At 38.8% G+C, this 27530-nt stretch overlaps 1 protein-coding gene across 3 annotated transcripts in view; it reads left to right on the plus strand.

The window, feature by feature from the left end:
* Positions 1–27530, plus strand: part of VAV3 (vav guanine nucleotide exchange factor 3) — a 425599-nt gene that overhangs the window by 315317 nt on the left and 82752 nt on the right. For all 3 annotated transcript variants that reach the window (XR_014054805.1, XR_014054804.1, XM_081493863.1), the window contains exon 20: positions 25243–25379. Coding sequence is in view for 1 of the 3 variants with exons in the window: in XM_081493863.1 (XP_081349989.1) it covers positions 25243–25379 (137 nt within the window). In the remaining 2 variants the exon portion in view is untranslated. The remainder of the gene's footprint in view (positions 1–25242; positions 25380–27530) is intronic.

Here is a 27530-nt window from a genome sequence, read left to right on the forward strand (position 1 = left end):
TTAAAGCCCAATTTCTTACATAAAACATTTCATCTGCATCACATTACATAAACTACAGTCCTGCTGACAAGCTCTCATAATAATGGGACTTTTTTCCTATCACAGGTTCCTGCTCTGAACCCTGATGAGATAATGCCCTCTTCTCTTTTCCAACAGCCTTTGCAGTTTTTCTAGCATAAAACTCAAAATGTTTTGTAACTGTAAAATTATCTTTTTCTCTGTTAGATTCCAAGTTTTATAGGGGAAGGACATTCCCCTCTTATTTATTACTCCCATTCTAAACACGAAGTAAGCATTTGGATTTTTTTTAAATTAATAAATACAAGGATAAATGGATACCTTAGGAAAAGATGAACAAACAGAAACTGAAAGCCAAAGTACTGACAAATAAATTACCTCCTGAGGTCTCTTTCACTTTATAGTCATAGTGAATGATGTGTTTCATAAAGGGGTAACTGGATGTAAAGTGAGAGTCACTGTGTGTTAGAGAGGGAAGCTGTAAAGTCAGGTCACTGTGGTGACCTGATGTATATTTCTGTCTTTCTGTGAAGAGAAAGATGGATGTCTACAAAAACTGGCACATGAATTATTTCCTTTTCTAGTTACCTTGTTTTAAAGCCAAGGGAGATTAACCTCAACATGCCTTTGTATTCACTGGAGATAATTAACATGAAAATAACAATTATATAGCAGCCCAGCAAAAAGAAATCTTTAAGTTTAGCAACTTGAAAGTGGGGTTCACCATCAATGCTGTTGTTCAAAGAATAATAGCTACATGAAAGAAGTCTTCAAGGAAAGGAATTACCCTTTCTAAGCATTGCAGAGTTTTCAACATGCGATAGCCTGAAATTAAAGAGAGAATAAACACAGGAAGATAAAACATGGAGTGGGGAAAGAAGTGAGTAAATTAAAGATGAATCAGATGATCTGTGGGAATACTTTTCAGATGCCAAGGAATTTTAATTCAGTTGGAGAGCTTTCTTTCATACATGGTGGCATTTTAGAAGCTTTCCTTTGTATAGAGATGGAGAAGAAAGTATAAATGTTTGCCCTTTTAAATTTGTTTTTTTGGATATTTGTCAACTAAGCTTGTGAAGATGAGCCATAGGAAAGGTCTGGTTCAGACCTTTTTTCCCCCTCTCTCATTGGAGGCTTCATTTCCTAGTTAAATATTTTACAGAAAACTAGTTGTATGTTTAAACTCACGTATGAAAAAAACCTTCAACAGAAAACAAAGAACAGATAATCATGTATGCTTAAGACCTACATAGTAGGTGATACATAGTAGTTACTTAGTAATAATTTACTAAAAAAATAAAATAAAGACTCATTTGGGATACATTTTTATAGGTTCCAAGAATGTTATACAGAAATAGAAACATTTTTTTTGTATTTAGTACTTATATGTAGTTATAGTTACATGAAAAATAAATGCTTCCTCATTAAAGATTAATCACATTGTCAGTCCTCCTGAACACTTATAGAAGAAACTTCTGAATCCCCAGTGGTTTTCCTTATGAATGTTGTAAAGTATTGGAATCTGTAGGATGCTTAGAAATGTTACTGGTTTTTCTTTTTGATAGGATCATCTGTTAGCCCGTTATTTATTTATACAAGTGAATTCCTTTGATGAATTTATCTAATTCCCACTCACATTTTCTATGTATAGCTTTTAAGTAACAAACTTTTTATTCTCTTATCTGTATGTTTATAATGCTATGTTCTATAGTTACATGTTAGTAACTTTATTGAAGCCATTTGTTTGAACAGGGGTGTTTTTCTACTAAAAAGACATTTTGAAGTATTGTGCCAAATAGAACTGAGAGAAAATGATATTTAATGAAATCCTTGTGTCCTCATATAAATTCTATTCCAGAATAAATATTAGGACCCAAACTATAGATTTTCCAGTTATGGTTCTCCTGAATAGCTGTACTAATTGCAATCAATCAGCAATTTCTCTTGTGTGACTGTACTAATAAAGTCATTGAGTGTTTAAGTTGCTGGACATACATTTTCAATAGTCCCTGTGAAACACCTGCAAATATCACTGAATACCAAGTGTGGAAATGCCGTTTTAATTTTTAGCTCTGTTTCCACGTTTACAGTTAGTAGACCTTCCATCGTTAGATGTATTCTGTGAATCCCAGAAAACACTGTCTTTGTTGCAATCTTTGCACTGAATTGTTTTTTGTGCAGCCTCTTGTAGCTGTGTGGAGCTGCAGGTGACCTCTGGAGCAGTGTCATGGTGAGATCAAAAGTAATGTGTTCAAGGTTATAGGAACCACTGTGGTGTCAAAGAGAACATATGCCCAGAGGCCAGTCTGAGGACAAAATGTCAAGAAGGACTTAGGCCTATGTATGACAATTCTTTCTTAGCCACCCTCTCTGTAATACTCATTACTACCTGAGATAGCCAGAAAGGGACAATAAGAGAGCACAGCCTTCGAAATTTGAAATTCTGCTTAAAAAAATAATTCTTCTTTTTTGGCCGTGGCTTTATAAATGAGAGATTCACTCATATATGTCACCTTTCTGCTGTAGTCACCTGACCTGTATTAGATTGTCTTGTTTCATTAATTATTCAAGAAATAGAAATGATTCTTTTCTGACAAATGTGTGACAGGTTATGCTGAGGCTGGAGGTTAGGCTTCTATCTGGGAGTAACATTTCCTCAGCTTCTATTCTCTGGGCACCCTTGTTGAGAGCGTTATTGAAGGATTGTCACAGGCAGGCAAAGGGTGCACAGAGGAAAAGAGGCGCTGAGGCTGGAGCAGGGAGGTTTGATAACGTCTGTGTAACAGGAACCTCCATTCAGGAATGGTTTAGTATTTTATACTGTCACTCATAGTATCGTATTCAAAAGTGCAGATACGTTCGGGTGGTAAAGATTAAAGTTCAAAGTAGCAACAGTGCTATTGCAGTGGATTGCAAGTTGTGTTTGCTAGTTTATAGTCACTGAAAATACAGTTTTTTTTTTTTTCTGTGTTTCTTATAACATTCATGATAAATACAGGATAAACTACCTTTAAGGTCATTTGAAACTCTTCACAGTAATATTTTATTAGACCAAAGATCTTTAAATAAAATTTTAAAATGCACTTGTGAAATGTTTCAAACATACCAAAAATTATATGATAGCTGCAGATATACTTACTATTAAGAGTAAATAGATATTAACATTTTGCTATTTGTTAGATCCTGTTTAGAAAGTTCCTATTTCCTTAAACTTCAACAATGCTTAATGTTAATGATTTGTAAGATTTTACCAATATGGAGAGTATAGATTGCTACTTCATTGTTTTAAATTTTGCATCCCCACCCCTGAAATAAATACCTGAACCTGACAATAACCATCTTATCATATGTGTAAGATAATTCAGTTTTTCATGTCTATGAATTACCTATTAATAGTCTTTTCATATTTTTTTGTGCTGTTTATATTCTTTGTTCTGATTTTTAGGAGTTCTTTATATATTTGGACTAATAATCCTTTGGTTACATCAATTGTATGCATCTGTTTCTTTAGTGGTATCTATTTTAGTTTTAAATTTTATTGAAAACAAATATAGTGATCTTTCATTATGTGCTTTTTTTGTCTTTCATAAGAAATGCTTCTCTATCTAATATCATAAGAATGGTTTTATATATTGTCTTCTAAAAGTTTTACAGTTTTGCTTTTTATACTTAATCTTTGTTTCTTCTGGGTACATAGATATGTTTCTAGGCTCTTTACTTGGTTCCATTTGTCTATTTCTCTATCCTTGCAGTAATACCACAAAATTTTAATTACTGTACTTTTTAGTAATTACATTGAAATTAAAAGTATTCTGCATTAAGATTGCTTGATGTTAATATTAAATATATTTTCTTATTTTTGCAACATTTTGAGGCAAAGGAATATTGGATGTAAGTTATGTGGGTAAACTAGGTGAATGAAAAAATTTATTACAGAAAAATGATTACATAGAACAAGGGTCAAACATCTATTAACTATGTGGCAGGCAACGTGCTAAGTTCAGTTCACTCACTCAGTTGTGTCTGACTCTTTGCGACCCCATGGATTGCAGCATGCCAGGCTTCCCTGAACATCACCAACTGCTGGAGCCTACTCAAACTCATGTCCATTGGGTCAGTGATGCCATCCAACCATCTCATCCTCTGTCGTCCCCTTCTCCTCCTGCCTCCAATATTTCCCAGCATCAGGGTCTTTTCAAATGAGTCAGTTCTTTGCATTAGGTGGCCAAAATATTGGAGTTTCAGCTTCAGTATCAGTCCCCCAATGAATATTCAGGATTGATTTCCTTTAGGATGGACTGGTTGGATCTCCTTGCAGTCCAGGGGACTCTCAAGAATCTTTTCCAATACCACAGTTCAAAAGCATCAATTCGTCAATGCTTAGCTTTCTTTATAGTGCAACTCTCACGTCCATACATGACTACTGGAAAAACCATAGCTTTGACTAGATGGACCTTTGTCGGCAAAGTGATGTCTCTGCTTTTTAATATGCTGTCTAGGTTGGTCACAACTTTTCTTCCGAGGAGCAAGCGTCTTCTAATTTCATGGCTGCAGTCACCAACTGCAGTGATTTTGGAGCCCTAAAAAATCAAGTCTGTCACTATTTCCATTGTTTCCACATCTATTTGCCATGAAGTGATGGGACCAGATGCCATGATCTTAGTTTTTTGAATGTTGAGCTTTAAGCCAACTTTTTCACTCTGCTCTTCAACTTTTCATCAAGAGGCTCTTTAGTTCCTCTTTGCTTTCCGCCATAATGGTGGTGTCATCTGCATATTTGAGGTTATTGATATTTCTCCCAGCAGTCTTGATTCCAGCTTGTGTTTCATCCAGCCTGGTATTTTGCATGATGTACTCTGCATATAAGTTAAATAAGCAGGGTGGCAATATACAGCCTTGATGTGCTCCTTTCCTCATTTGAAACCAGTCTGTTGTTCCATGTCCAGTTCTAACTGTTGCTTCTTGACCTGCATACAGATTTCTCAGGAGGCAGGTCAGGTGGTGTGGTATTCCCATCTCTTTCAGTATTTTCCACAGTTTGTTGTGATCCATACAGTCAAAGGCTTTGGCATAGTCAATAAAGCAGATGTTTTTCTGGAACTCTCTTCTAGTTTTTGATGATCCAGTGGATGTTGGGAATTTGATCTCTGGTTCCTCTGCCTTTTCTAAATCCAGCTTGAACATCTGGAAGTTCATGGTTCATGTACTGTTGAAGCCTCGCTTGGAGAATTTTGAGCATTACTTTACTAGCTTGTGTTGCTGCTGCTGCTAAGTTGCTTCAAGTTGCTTCAGTCGTGTCCGACTCTGTGTGACCCCAGAGACGGCCGCCCACCAGGCTCCCCCGTCCCTGTGATTCTCCAGGCAAGAGTACTGGGGTGGGTTGCCATTTCCTTCTCTAAGGCATGAAAGTGAAAAGTGAAAGTGAAGTCGCCCAGTCGTGTCCGACTCCTAGCGACCCCATGGACTGCAGCCTACCAGGCTCCTCCATCCATGGGATTTTCCAGGCAAGAGGACTGGAATGGGGTGCCATTGCCTTCTCCACTGGCTTGTGAGATGAGTGCAATTGTGCAGTAGTTTAAACATTCTTTGGCATTGCCTTTCTTTGGGATTGGAATGAAAACTGACCTTTTCCAGTCCTGTGGCCACTGCTGAGTTTTCCAAATTTGCTGGCATGTTGACTGCAGCACTTTCACAGCATCATCTTTTAGGATTTGAAATAGCTCAACTGGAATTCTATCACCTCCACTAGCTTTGTTCATACTGATGCTTCCTAAGGCCCACTTGACTTCACATTCCAGGATGTCTGGCTCTAGGTGAGTGGTCACACCATTGTGATTATTTGGGTCGTAAAGATCTTTTTTGTATAGTTCTTCTGTGTATTCTTGCCACCTCTTCTTAATATCTTCTGTTTCTCTTAGGTCCATACCGTTTCTGTCCTTTATTGTGCCCATCTTTACATGAAAAGTTCCCTTGGTATCTCTAATTTTCTTGAAGAGATCTCTAGTCTTTCCCATTCTATTGTTTTCCTCTATTCCTCTGCACTGATCACTGAGCAAGGCTTTCTTATCTTTCCTTGCTGTTCTTTGGAACTCTGCATTCAGATGGGTAAGTCTTTCCTGTTCTCCTTTGCCTTTCACGTCTCTTCTCAGCTATTTGTAAGGCCTCCTCAGACAACCATTTTGCCTTTCTGCATGTCTTTTTCTTGGAGATGGTCTTGATCCCTGTCTCCTGTACAATGTCATGAACCTCCATCCATAGTTCTTCAGGCACTCTATCAGATCTAATCCCTTTTATCTATTTGTCATTTGAATCCCATGAATCTATTTGTCTATTGGCAATTATTTCACAAAGAAATAATTATTTCACAAAGATCATTAGTGGTATCAGTATGGGCTTCCCAGGTGGCACAGTGGTAGAGAATCTGCCTGCTAATGCAGGAGACCTGGGTTTGATCCCTGGGTCAGGAAAATCCCCTGGAGGAGGAAATGGCAGACCACTCCAATGTTCTTGCCTGAAAAATTCCATGGATAGAGAAGCCTGATAGGCTACAGTCCATGGGGTCACAACTACAGTCCATGGGGTCACAAAGAGTTGGACATGACTGAGCCGCTCAGTAGCAGCAGCAGGTATCAATATACCCATTTCCCAGACCTGGAAATGGAGTGTTTATGGCATTCAAGCTTGCTACTGCTGCTGCTGCTAAGTCGCTTCAGTCGTGTCCGACTCTGTGCGACCCCATAGACGGCAGCCCACCAGGCTCCCCCATCCCTGGGATTCTCCAGACAAGAATACTGGAGTGGGTTGCCATTTCCTTCTCCAATGCATGAAAGGGAAAAGTGAAAGTGAAGTTGCTCAGTCGTGTCCGACTCTTAGCGACTTCATGGACTGTAGCCTACCAGGCTCCTCCGTCCATGGGATTTTCCAGGCAAGAGTACTGGAGTGGGGTGCCATTGCCTTCTCCCCATTCAAGCTTAGACTTGTTTAATACAAAGTCTATGTTGGTGACTATTACATGTACTGTGCTCTCCTATGGGCTTTTCTCCATGATTTTATCTCACACACACACAAAGAGCATATTGCCTTCAACCTGAGTGTATTGATAGATGACTCATTCAAACCTGAGCCTCCTCACTTCACCTGACACTATTGTTTTCATCTTGAGTGACCTCTGCCCCTGCTCCATGTCAGCCTCACCTGGGACTTGTCATCACCCAGAGTTGTTCCATTTCTAAAACATTAAATTCAAATATCTCATTCTTTCTCCTCAACCCTTGGCCGCTCTGTTACCTGTCTGATCATCAGTCCCTTCTGTGTTACCTGCCTTGCCAGATCAGTTTAGTTTCTATGGTCCACCGTTTGAACCCTTCTGGTGCCATTTTCTGAATGAGCCTGTCTTTGCTCATGTAGCTGAATTGAAAAGTCCTGCTGAAGAAAGTCATTTGAGCCTCTTTAAATGGGGTGTAGTTTATACATTCACCTCCTGTGTCTGGCTGATGCCGATTTACACTTTAATTTCAGCTTAGAGTCTGCTGCTGCTGCTAAGTCGCATCAGTTGTGTCCGACTCTGTGCGACCCCATAGACGGCAGCCCACCAGGCTCCACCGTCCCTGGGATTCTCCAGGCAAGAATACTGGAGTGGGGTGCCATTGCCTTCTCCGGCTTAGAGTCTACTCCCCACTAAAGTCTTCTGAACTTTCTGGCTTAGGTGCTTCTGCTGAGCACTTCAATGTCAACACATCTGTCACAATCACAGCAGGCCACTCTGTGTAGGAGGGTATGTGTTCCTCCTTATCCCTACAAGATGTCAGACTCCTCAAGGAAAGGACCCTCATCCCTTACTCATTATTAAATCTCTAATGCCTCTCACATTCGGAGAAGGCAATGGCACCCCACTCCAGTACTCTTGCCTGGAAAATCCCATGGATGGAGGAGCCTGGTAGGCTGCAGTCCATGGGGTTGCTAAGAGTCGGACACGACTGAGCGACTTCACTTTCACTTTTCCCTTTCATGCACTGGAGAAGGAAATGGCAACCCACTCCAGTATTCTTGCCTGGAGAATCCCAGGGACGGGGGAGCCTGGTGGCTGCCGTCTATGGGGTCGCACAGAGTCGGACACGACTGAAGCGACTTAGCAGCAGCAGCAGCAGCAGCCTCTCACATTCACGACTAAATGAGACCACCTGTGAGTCAGGCAATCCACCAAACTTGTCAATGAATATATTTTAAATATCTGTAGATTCCAATGTACTGTATACGTGGAATAGTACTTGTAACTTTTCAAAGCATTTTTAAACTTACTTTCTCACTTTTGTGTGAAATCATTTTACTTAGTCTTGGTAAAATTTGACAAAAACAGACATGTTCTATAAGAATCTTTCTATTTAGGAGATAGAGAAAGGGGAAACAATTTGGAAGACGGCAGAAAGCTTAATATACCTGGTATTCTGGAGAAGTAGCTTATGAGTTTATTTATTTGATGAAAAAGTCCCTAGAGAAATCTTAGAATTTGAGAAGGAATGCACTGTTTCAGTTGCTCAGGTGGACATGCTGGATTTTTTTTTTAGCTTTGTGTTTACCATGCCTTCTTGGATGTTTATTTAAGAGAGACAGAGAGAGATACGTGTGCTAAGTCATGTCTGACTCCTTGTGACCCCATGGACAGAACCCACCAGGCTCCTCTGTCCATGGAGTTTTCCAGGCAATAACTCTGCTGTGGGTTGCCTTTTCGTATTCCAGGGAATCTTCCCCACCCAAGGATCGAACCCACATCTCTGTATCTCCTGCAATGGCAGGCAGATTCTTTACTACTGCACCACCTGGGAAGCCCTTGGATGTTTAATTAAATTTGATAACTAAAATGCAGAAATTACTGCCACAATTTCTATTTCTTAATTAAATCAAAGTGATTTTAAGAACAAATATCATAACTTATTAAATCTTTGAAGAAAAGAGGAAGAAGAAGTATTAATTTGGTTTTACCATACATGTCTGTTTTAAAGTTAAAACAAAAGAATTTCTCCTGAAAATTAAATTACTTATTACCAAGTTTTTACCTCATGCCAAGCAATGTGGTTGAAGTTAATAAAATAAGGATGAATGATTTAAGCAGTCTCTGCTCTAAAGACAAATTATTTTATGGTTTTGTAATAGATAAAAATTTTTTCTATATAGAGGGAAAAATTTTTTGCAGGAAAAAAATAGGGACTATGCTGTCTCAAATTAAACTCTCTAGCTTCAAAAGGCAAAGTAGGATATCCTTACTCTTGAAACCTGAACATAATCCCGTAACTAGGTTTTTCAAGAGTTATGACTCCAGGGAAGATGGGAACAAGGGCCTGAACAAATGTTTATTGAATTTATTGAACAATGTTACTAATTAATGTTGCTCCACAGAGGCAATGCCCAAGTATAAATTTTCATGAAGTGTTTTTTCTACCCAAAATTCTGCCTGCTTTGAGTCATATTTGAGCTTAAGCAGGGCTTTTTGCTGCAACTCTGTTAATATTAGATAGTCAATACATGTGCCTTGAAAGAATCATTTTGGCACATTTAGGTTAAGCCATAGGAAACTGCCTTTTTGTACTTAAGTAACAGTCAAGAGGAGCCAATTCCTATGACTCAACCCAGTGCGTATCACATTTCTACCTTGGGATGAACACTGGGATATTGGCAAGGAAAGAGAAGTTTTGTTCATTACTCTGCAGGAGTTTGTCTTAATTGAAAAGCAAGAAAAATCGAAGTGAAACGATCAAGACTGTGTCCAAGAACTCAGGAGAGGGTCATCTTTAGGAGTATATTTTTTCATGATACATAAAGTTAATGAGAAGTCAGTGGTTTTGTTTCAGGGTTATGAGCCATATTAGTACATGTTGTATTCGGGTGTTTTTGGAAACTGTAACTGCATGTGAACTTTCTGTTCAGTGTCTCTGATCTTTTGAGAAATGAGGCAAAACAAAACACTCTATCTCAATGTGTCTTTCCTTTGCACAATCCTGTTTTTAGCTGTAACTTCCTACCAGATCATTCACAGCTTGGCAGCATAATATTATTTTAACATTTATATTTATCTCTGTAGTCCACAGTTTACATTTTAAAATTATTACTTTTATATTTTTATTATACCCTTAGGATATAGGTTTCATTTAATTTTTACCATTTTTCAGATGATTAGAAGCAATGGTGTCTAACCATCTACATAGCTTATTATACTTAATTTGAACAAGTTGAAACCATAACGTAATTTTGGTATTTATGGTTGATGAAAGAAGCCCTTTATGTAGGAGATAAAAGATAGGAAGCTAAAAATTTAAGGAGAGAATATGACTAAGGAAAGTAAAAACAGAAGAAAATAAAGACTGGTAAGAGAAATAATGGCTTTTGAATTGATAGGAGACGGAGGAAAAAAACTAAGATTTTGAAGGGCCAAAAAAACCCCCCAGTATTTCTAAAATCAGTATTCTACATGTATTTGAAATACTTAAATAGAAAAATTATAGAGGACAAAAGTTTATAGGCTAATACCTTAATTTCTTTTATTACTCTCTGTCAATTTATAGGAAGGAGACAGAATATATACTCTCAGTGTGGTAACTTCAGGACTACAGAAATTTTTAAATGAAATCCCTGAACTTCTTATAATAGTTTTAAGGGTCCTCTATTGCATATAATTATCATTCTCATTGGAACATTTTGAATCTGATTCTTTCCCAGCTTTCTTGGGAAAAGATAGTGATTTATTACTTACAAGTATTTAAATCTGAAATAATCATATATGACCTTTCCATAATCTTCCCTTTTTTTTTTTTTAAGTCACCTTCCCTGGGTGACAAATTGCTGTTGGAAAAAACACCATTTTTTTTTTTTAATTGTAGCTAGCTATAAGCAACTGAACTTGAGTTGCTTTATATGTCAATGAAAATGTTTTGCTAAATTATCCTATGACTCTTCTTTGATAGAATAATATCCCTTACTAGTTTGCAGTGTTTCCACTGCTACAACATTATCATTTCGAAAGAATACACAACTTGGTGTGATTTCTGTTATCTTTCCCTCTCCTTGTTATGGTGGTTTAGTCATTAAGTTGTGTCTAACTCTTGAGAGACCACGGACTGTAGCCTGCCAGGCTCCTCTGTCCATGGGATTCTCTAGGCAAGAGTACTGGAGTGGGTTGCCATTTCCTTCTCGAGGGGATCTTCCTGACCCAGGAATCAAACCAGGGTCTCCTGCATTGCAGGCAGATTCTTTACTGACTGAGCTACAAGGGAAGCCCTCGCTTCTTGTTATAGTGTTAAGAAGGAATGTTCCTGAGAAGGGGACAATGGTTTCATTTTATTTACATTCTTATGTAGATATTGGAGAAGGAAATGGCAACCCTCTCCACTATGGTGGTTGTTGATCTGTAGCTCCAGTCAAAAGTGAAGTAAAAGTCGCTCAGTCGTGTCTGATTCTTTGCGACCCCATGGACTTTATAGTCCATGGAATTCTCTAGGCCAGAATACTGGAGTGGGTAGTTGTTCCCTTCTCCAGGGGATCTTCCCAACCAAGGGATCGAACTCAGGTCTTCCACATTGTAGGCGGTTTTTTTTTACCAGCTGAGCCACAAGGGAAGCCCAAACAAAAGCAATTCTACAACATTAAAATGACGGTACAAATCCAGCCTGCTCCTATGGAAGCACTGCTGGTTCGAGTAATAATTATCTCTTCGTTTGATTTCAAACAGATACATTTACACTCAGTCAGTTCACATCTGAATTCACACGATTGTAACTATATGGTTCTATCTGAACTGAATTTTATTTCAGGAGAAATTTAAAAAGGAAAAAAATTCAAGGTAAACAACAGGGGAGAGACTAAACCTCAGAGTTCCCAGTCACGATATTGTCATGGCTGTGAATTTTCAGAATTTGAAAGTGGACTCAGAATAGTTTATAAAGACTTAGCAGATTAGAAGTTCTTCCAAGTTGTTATTAATTTCAGTTTAGTGCCATTTTAGAAGAAGGAGATGGCTCTTCTAATTGTCCTTTTTCCTATTTTATTTTACTAATTTATTATGCAAGAATGTCAATAAGAAGGGTAAAGAGATTGCTCAATGTATGTACATTTTTATGTAGCTATGTTGATTGTTGGTCTCTGACCTACAGGGCCCCCTGACCTCTTAAAAAGATAATCATCACATCGAAATGATGGTCCAGAGTCATTTGCTTTTTCTGAAACTTCCAGTCAGAAATTTCAGCTCTTCATGCTGGAAGTACATGCTCTTCATTTTAACTTATAAATCAATAAACCCTGTCTGCACACATCAGAATATTTGGGCATGTGACTGAATATGCTCTCTCCTACTTAAGAAAGGAATTGCAGGAAGGTGGGAGGTCAAAAGAAAAGAGAATAATGGAAAAGAACTGAGGAAGGAAGAAACTAGGGCAGACTGTTTGAAAAAGTATATGCTATTTTTTATGTTAGAAATTGTGTTATTTTTATGCTGATTAAGCAATTGATGGCATAGGAATAAAAAATATTTGTTCCCATAAATGATGCAAGTCATCTAATTTAAAGATACTCAGGATGACTATGAATTATTAAGAGAGTCATTATTAAGGGCTTTTAAGAAATATATTAGCAGTTTTTCACCTTAGAAATCATTTTATTTCTGTAAAATTTCAGTTATAAGTAGCATATTGATATAGATAAAAGCACAAACAAATACAATTTAAAATCAAGTCACAACTAAAGATTAAGTGGTAGTTTATTCAATAAAAACTGAATATTTTTATTATTAAAACTAAATTATATTATGAAAATTGTGTTTATCATATAAACAGGCAAGTACAAAAATAAAGAATACGAAAAGAGAGCAGACATACAACAAACAAATAGCTGTAGAAATACAAATTAGGGTTCCTCGTGTAGGCTGTCTTGACCCATTTGCTCAGAGTGTTTAAGTAACTATAAAAAGGTCAGCAAGATGAAAACAGTGAGCAAGTATGAGGTTGGAACAGGATGAGATTGAAGAGTTATCAGCGGCCTCAAAATACATGATTTTGTGGGCAGAGGCCAAAAGGTCAGATTTAATTCTGAGTGCAGTGGGAAGTGAGGAAAGGCTAGCTTGAAACGTTAGGTTTGAATGGGAGGAAGAAAATAAAATGGGAAGAAATGGTTGACTAGAGAGCTGTTTTGGGGTATAATTCACTATGTGTGTATTTGGAAGGGTGGCTTTGGGGAGAGGATAGCTAACTTTTTCCTTCTTTCTTCCGAAAGAGTTCATCAAGATAAAGAAGAAAATCTTCATCACCAAAGTGATCATAGTCTAATACATAAACTCTACAATAACAGTACACAGGAAGATGCTTATTGTCTAGTATTTATATTTTATACTAGCTAGATAAATAATTTTGTTGTAATAAGTGGTATTGAAACAGGAAGCCTGAGTGTCTAAGGGAGTATATGTTTGGGGCACTTAACTCAGACTTGGGAGATTGTTAGTATGTTTCTTAGCAGAAGTCATATTTAAAAAATGAGAGAAGTAAGTTAGAGTCCCCCATTCCTACTCGCCATGGGATGTAAGATGGATGTGCAGACAACAGCAAGTATATGCCAGGAAGAAAGGGCAGCGTGTTAATGAGAACTTGACCTATCTAATGAATTTCAAATAATTCAACAGGATGCATGTGTGAAAGGAGTGATAAAACGGGTCAGACCCTCAAGACTGTGTGTATCAATTTTATCAGTTGATTTCATGCAATGTTACTAGCCATTTTCCTTTCTCTTCAAGCTGACTCCTGAGTCTTCATCATGATTGTTTCAGTTGATTGTTAAATTACTACCTTCCACCCTCTAACCATCTCCACCCACCCCAGCCCCAAAAGATCACTGCCTTCGCCTCAGATCTTATGTTTGTCCTGATCACCTTCTAAAGAAATGGACTCCTCTCTGCACACACACAGACTTTCGTCACCCTCTAATCCAGTTCAGTTCAGTCACTCAGTCATGTCTGACTCTTTGCGACCCCATGAACCGCAGCATGCCAGGCCTCCCTGTCCATCACCAACTCCTGGAGTTTACCCAAACTCATGTCCATCGAGTCAGTGATGCCATCCAGCCATCTCATCCTCTGTCGTCCCCTTCTCCTCCTGCCCCTAATCCTTCCCAGCATCAGGGTCTTTTCCATTGAGTCAACTCTTTGCATGAGGTGGCCAAAGTACTGGAGTTTCAGCTTCAACATCAGTCCTTCCAGTGAACACCCAGGACTGATCTCCTTTAGGATGGACTGGTTGGATCTCCTTGCAGTCCAAGGGACTCTCCAGAGTCTTCTCCAACACCACAGTTCAGAAGCATCAATTCTTTGGCGCTCAGCGTTCTTCACGGTCCAACTCTCACATCCATACATGACTACTGGAAAAACCATAGCCTTGACTAGACAGACCTTTGTTGGCAAAGTAATGTCTCTGCTTTTTAATATGCTATCTAGGTTGGTCATAACTTTCCTTACTTTTCCCTAAACTCTTCTTTATGAAACTTCTCTGTTATTATTTCATTTGTTCATTGGTTTTTATGTTTATCTTTTCCACTAAAATACGAGCTTTATGAGTTCATTCTTATTTATAGCTGCAAGCCCAGTGGCTAAACCAGTAGCTGCATATGATGAATAATCTGTAAATATTTGTTGAATAAATGAATGAACTCATAGAACAAAGAATGGAAACTAGGTTATTGCAGCTGCCCTTAATCATTTTTACTTTTACTTTATATTATTCCTTAGATATCCTTTAAGGATTGGAATTTTGTTTTATTGGAGGATAACTGCTTTACAATATTGTGGTGGTCTCTACTGTACATCAGTGCAAATCAGTCATAATTATATATATTTATATCCCCTCTGTCTTGAGTCTCCCCCTCATCCCACCCTTCTAGATCATCACAGAGTACCAGGCTGGGCTCCCTGTGATACATAGCAACTTCTCACTATTTACACTTGATAGTGTATATGTGGTTGCAAGAAAGAAACATGTGGAGTTGTTTGTGGGATGGAGGGTTCTGCTTGGAGGGTAAGAAAACAGCCCAAGAGAGCTTCACTCCAGATCTCAGTACTTTTCACAAAGGGGAAAAGTACAACAGGCTTTGTAAGAATCTCTCAGGACCAACAGTTCTGGAAACTAATAATTCCAATCACCTCTTCTTCTCTGAAGTCAGAAACCATTGTTCCCTCCTGACTTGTATGTGTCTCCTGCTTTTGTGTTGTAAGAGCAAATGGACCGTCTTGTTTCTCATCCTCCACTGAGGACTGCCTCCTTGGACAGTCTCCCTTCAAGCCTCCTTTTCAGCAACTGGTGTCTCACCTGTTCAGCCTATTCATTGCAACCTGGGCTTGAATCACCATCCCTGAGCCACTCGGGTCAGAACAGCAGAATGATGTGGCTTATGTGATAATAACTTACTCTAGAAAGAACTACATGAGGCTACTTGTCCATAAACCCATAGAACTGCATGGGGATATGTCAGGCACTAGGAGTTCCATAGTCTGTCAAGGATAATGTTTGTTTTTTAAGTTGAGTTCAAGGCTCTGTCTTCACCTACAATAGTGGGAGTTACTACTTGCTTCCTAGAATTTATTAAATCTTAGAGAGCTCCCATGTGTACTGTGTTAAGTGGCTTCAGTGGTGTCCAACTCTTTGTGACGCCATGGACTGTAGCCCACTAGGCTCCTCTATCCATGGGATTCTCCAGACAAGAATACTGGAGTGGTTTGCCATGCCCCCTCCAGGGGATCTTCCTGGTCCAGGGATCGAAGGTACATCTCTTACATCTCCTGCATTGGCAGGGGGTTGTTTACCACTAGTGTCACCTAGGAAGCCTTCTTTATAGAGATATCTACATTTTTTAGAATAAAATTGCTGGTCTGCAAACTGCTAGGTTATTTGCATAGGACTTCTGGGGGTCTCTTTGAAGGAGCCGGGTATAGAATACAAGTGAAGCAGTTTTTCAGTATATCAAAGTCATAACTAATTATTCAAACTCTTGCAAATCAATTAAAATGCATACTGGGAAAGTATTAATTTAAGGGAAATCTGGCATAAAAGTTTTTATACAATGAATATATGTGCCTGGATGGAATTTGTAACTCTTCATATATTGAGAATTTACAATGTGCTTTGCATCTAAGGGAACAAGAGGGACACAGAAGACACACTTTTGTTTTTTTTAAGCATACGTGGTTTGTCCTCAAGTAAATTATAAGATTAATCTGAGCCTGGGGCAGTTTTAAACCTCAACTCCATTGATAAGCTGTTGAAGTGTATGTCACTCAGTCGTGTCTGACTCTTTGTGACCCCATGGACTGTACAGTCCATGGAATTCTCCAGGCCAGAATACTGGAGTGAGTAGCCTTTCCCATCTCCAGGGGATCTTCCCACCCAGGGATTGAACCCAGGTCTCCCACGTTGCAGGTGGATTTTTACCAGCTGAGTCACAAGGGAAGCCCAAGAATACTGCACTGGGTAGCCTATCCATTCTCCAGCAGATCATCCCAAACCAGGAATCAAACCAGAGTCTCCCGCATTGCAGGTGGATTCTTTACCAACTGAGCTATCAAAGCTGAGACCAGCACAAAACAACACACCCAACCCCACTGGGAGCTCTTTCCTTACTTGAAGAGAGCACCTCTCCTCTTTTTCTGCTCTTCAGGATAACACTGCATACCCAGCAGGGACTCAGATGGTCCCCAAATACCACAAATACCTATCAGTTGGTATCGGGAGACCTATTCTCTCAGTTCATCAGTTCAGTTGCTCAGCTGTGTCTGACTCCTGGCAACCCCTTGAATATAGCACGCAGGCCTCCCTATCCATCACCAACTCCCAAAACTTGCTCAAATGCATGTTCATCAATTCAGTGATGCCATCCAACCATATCATCCTCTATCATCCCCTTCTCCTGCCTTCAATCTTTCCTAGCATCAGGGTCTTTTCTAGTGAGTTAGGTCTTTGCATCAGGTGGCCAAAGTATTGGAGCTTCAGCTTCAGCATCAGCCCTTTCAATAAATATTCAGGACTGATCTCCTTTAGGATTGACTGATTGGATCTCCTTGCAGTCCAAGGGACTCTCAAGAGTCTTCTCCGACACCACAGTTGAAAAGCATCAGTTCTTCAGCACTCAGTTTTCTCTATGGTCCAACTCTCACAACCATACATGACTACTGGAAAAACCATAGCTTTAACTATACGGACCATTGTTGGCAAAGGAATGTCTCTGCTTTTTAATATGCTGTCTAGATTGGTCGCAACTTTTCTTCCAAGGAGCAAGTGTCTTTTAATTTCATGGCTGCAGTCACCATCTGCAGTGATTTTGGAGCCCAAGAAAATCAAGTCTCTCACTGTTTCCATTGTTTCCACGTCTCTTTGCCATGAAGTAATGGAACTGGATGCCATGATCTTAGTTTTTTGAATGTTGAGTTTTAAGCCAACTTTTTCACTCTCCTCTTTCACTTCATCAAGAGGCTCTTTAGTTCTTTGCTTTGTGCCATAAGGGTGGTATAATCTGCATATCTGAGGTGATCGATATTTCTCCCAGCATTCTTGATTCCATGTTGTGCTTCATCCAGCCCAGCATTTCACATGATGTACTCTGCATATAAGTTAACTAAACAGGGTGAAAATAATACAGACTTGACATACTCCTTTCCCAATTTTGATCCAGTACATTTTTCCATGTCAGGGTCTAACCATTGCTTCTTGATCTGCATACAGTTTTCTCAGAAGGCAGGTAAGGTGGTCTGGTATTCTTACCTCTTTAAGAATTTTCCAGTTTGTTGTGATCCACACAGTCAAAGGCTTTAGCGTAGTCAAGGAGGCAGAAGTAGATGTTTTTATAGAATTCTCTTGCTTTTTCTATGATCCAACGGATGTTGGGAATTTGATCTCTGTTTCCTCTGCCTTTTCTAAATCCAGCTTGAACATCTGGAAGTTCTTGGTTCACATACTGTTGAAGCCTAGCTTGGAGAATTTAGGGCATTATTTTGCTAGTGTATGAGATGAGTGCAATTGTGCAGTAGTTTGAACATTTTTTGGCATTGCTTTTCTTTGGGATTGGAATGAAAACTGACCTTTCCAGTCCTGTGGCCACTGCTGAGTTTTCCAGATTTGCTGACATATATATTGAGCTCAGCACTTTCACAGCATCATCTTTTAAGATTTGAAATAGCTCTACTGGAATTCCATCACCTCCACTATCTTTGTTAATACTGATGCTTCCTAAGGCCTTCTTGACTTTGCATTCCAGGATGTCTGGTTATAGGTGAGTAATCAAATCACCATGATTATCTGGGTCGTGAAGATCTTTTTTGTACAGTTCTTCTGTGTATTCTTGCCACCTCTTCTTAATATCTTCTGCTTCTCTTAGGTCCATACCATTTCTGTCCTTTATTGTGCCCATCTTTGCATAGAAAGTTCCCTTGGTATCTCTAATTTTCTTGAAGAGATCCCTAGTCTTTCCCATTCTATTGTTTTCCTCTATTTCTTTGCATTGATCACTGAGCAAGGCCTTCTTATCTCTCCTTGCTATTCTTTGGAACTCTGCATTCAGATGGATATATCTTTCCTTTTCTCCTTTGCCTTTCAAGTCTCTTTTCTCTTCTCAGCTATTTATAAGGCCTCCTCAAACAATCATTTGTCTTTTGCATTTCTTCTTCTTGGGGATGGTTTTGACCATTGCCTGCTATACAATGTCACGAACCTCTGTCCATAGTTCTTCAGGCCCTCTAACAGATCTAATCCCTGAATCTGTTTGTCACTTCCACTGTGTAATCTTTAAGGTATTTGATTTAGGTCATACCTGAGTGGTCTTGTTCCCTGACTGAACTAGGAGGCCAGTCTAAGAGTTTTATAAGGTAGAAACTGAGGTGATTGGTCTAGGCGACAGAGCTCTTAGCTTGAAGTTGTGTAACTGTGTTCTTTTTCTGTTTTTAAAGAAGAGCCTGACCTGGCTGAGACTGTGGTCCTCAAATGACTCTCCTCCTACCCCTACCAGTGATTGTTTTCTAGGGGTCTAACAAATGGCTTGTGCTTTTAGAGCTTTGATTTTATTTAATGATTTTTGGGAAACCTTAATTTTTTTGGTTACAAAAACATACTGATTCAATAGAACAGAGTGTTAAATTTGCATGGATTTTAAAATAACACATGAAATTCTACAGTTCTATTATAATTGGTAGTCTTTAAAATCTTTTTAATAAATGGAAGAGGTTTCCAAAAGGCATTATTATATCTTTCACCCTTCATTTACTAATACTCCAATAGATAGTGCCAAAGAGTGACTAGTCTGTGTTTATAAAGTTGGAAGAAAGTTTCCCTGTTGGATGCTTGTTTTTATATGAGCAGTGACAGTGCTGCTTCCTTCATTTGACTCATGATTGTTCACAAAAGTAAAGCAGGATTCTCTGAGTGAAAATTTTTGAAATCATTGATGGGGCGTGTTCCCTCTGTGAACAATTAGTTCTTTAGACCAATTTCCAATTTTTTTTCCACCAAATCATCTACTTCTGTTGTAACAGATGGTTTCCATGATAAGGCTCCTTTTGTTCCTCCGTAAAGAGCAGTAAATGAATGAAAGTGCATTGCTTCACTGGGAAGAGCCCTGGAAGATGTGATGGGCAAGGGAAGTCCAGCATCCCAGTCTGCCTCACTTGCCAGCAGCTCAGTTGACTCAACCTGATCATCAGACCTGCTGGTAGATTGTAAACTTGTGTCAGTAAGAGCCTAGATGGTAAACAGGATTTAGTTGGCAAGATACCAGGCAGTGCTGATGTTGGTCATGGTGCTTGCGCCTATCTCCAGGAGAATGTGATTCCCTCGCCTGTCTAGGATTTGGAAACTACACTTAGGACACTTACAGCAAAGATAAAATACGTATTTCAGGGTCATACAGCTCAGTGGGAAAGAATCTGCCTGCCAATGTAGGAGATGTGGGTTTGATCCCTGGGTTGGGAAGATCCCCTGGAGGAGCAAATGGCAACCCACTCCAGTATTCTTGCCTGGGAAATCCCATGGACAGAGGATCATGGCAGGCTACAGTCCATAGGGTCATAAAGAGTTGGACATAACTTAGCGACTAAACAACAACAAGAACAACTGAAGACTTACCAAAACAATTCCCTCAAATTTTTATTAATAGGCATATTTGGAAAAAGTTCCTCTTGACCAAGAGCCTGTGCCTGATTGTATTGTTGTGTTAGTTTACCTGTATATTCAGCGGACTAAGGCTCTTTGTGGGTGGGAAGCTTGGCCTTCCTCCCTTCTCAGACCACCATGCCCAGCACTTAGGAGTGCTCGAGACATTTAGGAATGAATGAATATGTTACGCTTGTGATCAGTTTCCCAGAATAAACCAACCATATCCTCTGACATCTGTGCCAGTGTTTAGATTTTAAATTAGGCCTCAGAGGTGAAAGGCCAACACATTATGGACAGCTCATTTATCTAGTACACAACTCTCAGCTCTAAGTTATTGCCCTGGGGAAGCCCATTGCATTAGGGCAGTGATATCAGCCTCCTGAATAGATACTGATCTCTGCTGTGGCAGTCATTCTTCTCAGAAGCCACAGTGGCTGATAAAGGTACACTAGGCTAAGTTCATTGAGGCTTTATGTGAAAATTATCAGTGAAATAGTTTATATCTAGCAACTTTCCAATAGAATTCTGCCTAGAGTTAACTCCTTTTTAAAAAGTACACTTGAAATCCTTTCTTGGCATATGTCACTCTTACTGGTATCGAATTCAGATTTGAAAGGAAATCTTGCTTCAGATCCCCTTTTTAAAAATACTTCTGTATTATTTTAGAAAACTCTAATGTTCCACATAATTACATTGACCAGTTGTATTTAACCAGAACCCCATGACAATACTGGAGTAAAACCATCATTTTAATATTTCTGATTCTTTTCTTTGCTAATTCTTTCTGCATAAGGATGATGTGGGGTCCTTTCCGATTTTAGACTAAGCATAATTGCCAATATGAACAAAAGTTAAAGTGCACAATTATCTACAAGTTATGTATTATATTAAGGACACAGTTAGCCATATAGCAAAGTATATGTTAAGGGAATAAAACAAGCTGAAATAACTAAACATTTGGAAGGAGATCTATTTTGTCTCAGCCATTTTAATGATATCTCCTTTGATAAAGATTATTAATTATATAAAGTTTTGGGAAATCCCATGATTGCTCAACTGTGTATGTTGGCATTACATATGATTATTTTGCATTTAATATCTGAAGGTAGTTTCAATATAACTCTTCAGATTTTGATGAGCAGCCTTGTAATTATACCAACATATCCATTAGAAATTAAGTTCTAGAATAGAAAGAAAGTAAGCAACTATTGCATCCATGTTTACCTGAGAAGAATAAAGCAGCTCTCTGCAGTGAATTATAATTTTATCATATAGTGGAATTTATATGTTTTAATCAGTTTTTTAGAATAATATTTAGCTACTTATTTCTGATGGGTCCATATCAGTGAGGGAAATTACATTTCTGCTTTTGTAGTTTTATACCATTTTGCATCTCAGAATCCCTCGAAGTGTGGATAACCAAAGGAAAATAAGAATTTCTTTTTTTTTTTTTAAATAAGAAACTAGGGATTTTAAGCCTGAACAAATTTTGAAAGTCTAGTCTATAAAAAGGAGATTTGCCTTCTTCGGCATAATTCCAGATAGAAGGAGGCAGGTCAATGGAGACAAGTTAGAGAAAGTTCTGAGTAAGTTTCAGATAGAGCTTGTTAATAAACTATATGCAACAATGACTGAGTTGTCACGGGGACGTGTGTAATGAATGTTCTGTCCTGGACATTTTTAAACAGAGGTTAAAACCTGTCAGGGATATTTTATAAGGGGAGAAGAAAACCTGTACCAAATTAACACTAAATGACTATTCGAAATATGAGCATCTGTAAATCTAATTTCTCCTCCATTCTTGATCTCATTTACGAGGTGTGAATGCCTGCTGTGGCAGTAGATTGTGTCAACAATTGTATTGATGGCTGAGTGCTGACATGAAGTTTAACCCACTCCCTCTCTTATTTTAATTGCATTTTTATCTATCAGTTAATGTGATTATGTTCGCCTTTTTAGCAATGTCACTGTCTTGTTTTTTTAATAAAAGAAAGGAATACGAAAGGGCCTTTTGGAAAGCAACCATTCATCCCACTAGTACTGTGGAACCTGCCCTCATGCAGGCATCAGAGGCAAGGGGCAGACTGTCAGAATTCATTGTGTCACTGTGCCCTGGCTTCACTCCTTTTATCTTTTCAATCTCTATAGCCCTGTAGCCCTGACAGGTCACCCTGAAATGGGATGTGCTGACCAATAAGAAATAAATAGCCAAAGATGATCCTAACAAGTGACCAAAAAATATAAATTCCACTATACTATAAATTTATAACTCATCCCACTGAAAAGCATATGAGCCAAGTAAACATATCTTGCAAATCAGGTATGGCTGAATTCAGGCTAGTAGCAATCTCCTTTGACTATTACCTGGGCTCAGCCATATTCTTGGCAAGGGTCACACAATTTTTGTTTAAGGAATGAGATCAGCAACATACCCTGTGCTTGTGTGCTACTCAATCAACTCCCCAAATGAAGCTCATAAGCAAGAAGAAAGTAATAGCAGAAAAAATAGAGTAAATGTAAAAATCAGGAATAAACAAGACTATGAAAACCAAGTCCATCATTCCAAAGACTGCTTAGTCCAAAGTAAATCCTAAGACTAGTACTTAGGTCTCATTATTTGACTGAAGTATATTAATATATGTACTATTTTCAGTTTTAAATATTATGATTTTACTAGGTCATATGTTGTGAGCATTCTACTCCATTGAAAAGCATAAATAATTCAACATTGCTCCATACCTATTTCACAGCCTTTCTGTATAGCCTGGGCATTCTGGATTTTAATCCATAACCTATATTTGGTTGGTGAAATGTCATCAAACTTAATTTTTCTTATGACACACAAATTCCATATTTTTTTTAAGTCTATGCATTTTCAATCATTTCTTCTTGAGAATGAGTAACTTGGGCCCATCAGCAATGAGAGGATTGCTGCTCCCACCATTTGTCACATGGCACTGCTTCTTTTTGTCCCTGTGGATCTTTGTCTACAGAGACAATTGCAGTAAAGGCCAGGGCTCTTCCTGTCGTTCAACTGATCCCAGTATTTAAGGCCACATCAGCTCTTTCAGGTTTAAAAACTCTTCTTTTTTGTCTTTAGCCTTTATTTAAAAATTGACATAAAAACAAAATTATCAAGGGAGCCTACTGAACAAAATGCCTTTCTTGCCCTAGAAATGCTCAGTAAAACTGAGGCTTACTGCAAGCCAAGGCTTACTCTGGCCCTTCAACATGGAATAATTATCATGCAAACCATGCTGCATTTGAAAAATTCTATTTTAGCATCCTTTTCCATCTATTAAACTTCTAAATCTGTTTTGGTGTGCATGGGATGTTTAGGTCTCATTTTATGTTAACCACAGTATTTGATAAAAAATGTAAAATAAGCTTTCTGTACTCAAATATGGGTTTCCCTGGTGGCTCAGATGATAAAGAATTTGCCTGCAACACAGAAGACCTGGGTTTAATCCCTGGGTTGGGAAGATCCCCTGGAGGAGGGAATGGCAACCCACTCCAGCATTCTTGTCTGGAGAATCCCATGGACAGAGGAGCCTGGTGGGCTATATAGTCCATGGGGTCGCAAAGAGTTGAACACAACTGCATGACTAATACATACACATACATACTCAGGTATAGTATGTTAAGAGTGAGTCTGATAAACACTTGACGAGAGAGTTCTCTCATTTTGGAAAGGACAATGTCTGCTGTTTGTTTAAGGGTGCCACCGCCTTCTACCATCTGGTGGGGAAACTCCATGAGAGATGTGGGATCAAAGTCATCGCTTCGGGGTTCTGTGGCACAAGAACTGAAGCAAAGGGGAGATGTGGCAACTCAAAACACGTCTCGGCAGTTACAGCCATTAAATGGGGTGCAGGGTGTGTTGCTTTTCAGCCCTTCTGTCTCCTGATCGACTGGGCTGATAAGAAAGTGTTGAATAAAACTTATCAGTTCTGTTTAGTTTATAGCCACACTTGTTTTCTCCTCATTCCCCACCAAGTGGTTATTAAGAAATGATTTGGGGGACTTTATGCAACCTTTTGCTGGAGCATTTCATATAGACACAGAGGTCCTTTTGAGGTAACTTGGACACTTAGAACTGAGTGACGGTCATTCATCCTCCTCTATTTAGTGCAACAATTTCAGCCAGTTATAGCATCACTGTGTTTAATCATTAGAATAAAAAGTCTTGAAGTGTAATAAGCAATAGCTTAAGTCCTTCAATGTGCAACAGATACCGTGTTTTGCGCAACCAGCCTTGTTGGCAGGAGCAGTTTCACCTCCAGATGAAAAGGTGACTGGGATGTGGTGCATTTGGAAGCTGTGTTGTTGCAGTCAGGCCTGGGTGCAATTGAAGCTGCTGTTCACAAACATGAAATTCCGAACTGAGGCCTTCATTGCCCATTCCAAGAAATACAACGAAAAGGCCTGGATCAGTATTTCAAGTACTGTTGATACTATTGGCTTAGACACATTCCCTTTATTGGGTCTGTTTTGCAAGCCTAAATTTGAGCCTGAAGAATTTCTCCATATAAATGTCCTAAGTATTGCAGTGGCACATCCATCACTGTTTTTGCTTTGAATTACAAAGATAACCTTACGATATGAGCCTTATACTGGGCAATGTGATACATACACAGAAAGGGTGAGCTTCCTTAGTGATGAAATCAGCCCATGCCCAAGAGGAAAGTAATAGGCAGAAAGGACAGAGTTGATGAAAAAATTGATTCTTTTCCATTAAACTGTACGTGATGTGTTTTTTATGAAGTAGGCATCAGCTGAAAGAGAAATATTTTTTCAGCTAGAGAGAGATTGATGGTGAGGGAGAGGAAAAATGTATAAGGAATCAGGGGATAAATATATGTCTTATTTTATTACCATCTCAAATAATGAGAAACTTGAAAAGCATTCCATTGTGGTTACCTCGTATGTTTCCTTGGGCTTGGTGCTATTAAAACTCTTTAATGTTCCTAATGGCTTTGTTTTTTTTTGTTTTTTTTTAGAAGTACATTTGGATTTCACACTTTATTATTTTCATAATCTTAAGAGTTGTGTTGCTTATTTTCAGGTTTACCAAAGATGCAGGCTATTAGGAACTACAGTGGAACGCCACCCCCCGCTCTTCATGAAGGACCCCCATTACACATTCAGGCAGGGGATACAGTTGAACTTCTGCGAGGAGATGTACACAGTCTGTTTTGGCAGGTACTGTTCACATTACAGTGTTTTAGATTTAACAGATGATTTATTACTTCTTGGAGACCAAAGCTCTTGTCTTTAGAAACTGATTGCATGTTTTCAGCTTCAGAAATTTTACATGACGTGAGGAAAAATATTTTTTATTAACCAGCCTCAAATTTACCAATGCTGAAGTGGCAATGAGTGTTAGAACACTAAAGAAAACAGTATTTGTGCTCTGAATCAGAATTATCATTTGTATTAAAAATGCATGTGTTGACAGCATTTTTTCCCAACCCAGGACTTTGGGTATGGTCTAATTCACACAGTGCTAACATATTAGCACTTTACTTCAGGGTAACTACCAACTAGCTTGCCAGAGGCCATTTCTGGCCATATTTCTGGCCAATTGTATCTACCCACAGGAATACCTGAAATTATCAGAGGTGCTCTGGGTATTATTTACAAAATAATAAATTTTGACAAGTGAGCGAGTATGTTGATGTTTACTGGTGATGAAATTTCTCTTGTTCAGTTAGCCTGCTTTGGTTCAAGGGTTTTGTTAAATGAGGTAAATATGGTATAGTGTAACGATCGAATAGAGTTGGATGGTAGAACATTGCTGTTCATTAAATTATTCTGTATTTCCATGCATATGTTAGAAATCCTTCCCAACAAACTTAAGGAGTGTTAAACGTCTGTTGTGAATTGAGGGAGAAAAGAGTGAGATCAACAGAAAAGCTTAGCACATGAGTGAAGTTTTCTAGGGGTAAAGAGAGAGCAGAAAAGGATTGTTGGATAATAATCCATCATGTACATGTGTAAATGGTAGCTACTTTGTTTGCACAAAAGCATCTTATTGTCTGCCATCTTGTTACAGAAGAATGCCCCTAAGTTAAACAGTTAACTCCAACCACATGTCAATTTCTATAGCCAGTGGCTTTTCTAGAGCTCCAGCAACCTTCTTAAGTACCCTACACTTCTCATACCCGATTCTTCCCAAAAAAGGAAGAAAATGACAGACTCAGACTCTAACTCTTCTATCCACTCCTGCATTTCCCAACCCAACCATAAAACATGCCTGCTGTGTACACATAAGATTTGTCTTATTCAAGACTTACCTTTTTCTTGGATATTCCATCCTCACATTACGTCAGTTGGCTCTTGACTGCTACATTTTCAATTTCTTTCTCTCCACCGGCTCCTTTTCTACAGCTTATAAATATGTTCAGGCTCTTCCCAGCTTAAAACACATATAACTCCACTTTTTATCTGGTTATGTCAGTCTTCCACTCCCTCTCATCTTCTCCTTCTCCTGTTCCCAAAGCTGATGAGCTTCTTGAGAAAGTAGTCTGCACTCAGTCTCTGCCTCCTTATGTCCTATTTGTAATGCAGTTTCCTGCAGAAACTATTCCTACTTGGATTACTAATGGCATTAAAAAACAACAACTTTGAGATATATAATTAACTGCACATATTTAAAGTGCAGTTGAATTTGATAAGTTTTGTCAAATGTACATATAATTGAAAGCATTGTTACAATCAAGATGATAAGATCAGCCCCAGAGTTTTTGTTTGCTGCTTTTTAACCTCTCCCCCATACCCCTAGTCCTACCCCTTATGCCCTTTGTAACCTACTCCCTCATGCCCTTTCTTAACCCCACCAGGCAACCACAGTTCTGCTTTCAGACTATGAGATTGCATTTTCAGAATTTTATATAGGACATCGTACAGTGCATACTCTTTTTTGTATGGCTTCTTTCACAACATAATTATCTTGAGCTTAAACCATGTTGCTTTGTTTAACAATAGTGAAGTGAAAATGAAAGTTGCTCAGACTCTTTGCCACCCCATGAACTATATAGTCCATGGAATTTTCCAGGCCAGAATACTGGAGTGGGTAGCCTTTCCCTTCTCCAGGGGATCTTCCCAACCCAGGAATCAAACCCAGGTCTCTTTACCAGCTGAGCCATAAGGGAAGCCCCAAAATACTGGAGTGGGTAGCCTATCCCTTCTCCAGGGGATCTTCCTGACCCAAGAGTCGAACTGGGGTCTCCTGCACTGCAGACAGATTCTTTACCAACTGAGCTATGAGGGAAGCCACAATAATTCTATCATTTTTTAAAGCCACTTTATTGTGCTTTGATTGATATATAAAAAGCTGTACATGGTTAATGC

This window comes from Giraffa tippelskirchi, chromosome 5, assembly GCF_054371585.1.
Source record: "Giraffa tippelskirchi isolate mGirTip1 chromosome 5, T2T-mGirTip1v1.2.pri, whole genome shotgun sequence".
Classification (NCBI taxonomy): Eukaryota; Metazoa; Chordata; class Mammalia; order Artiodactyla; family Giraffidae; genus Giraffa; species Giraffa tippelskirchi.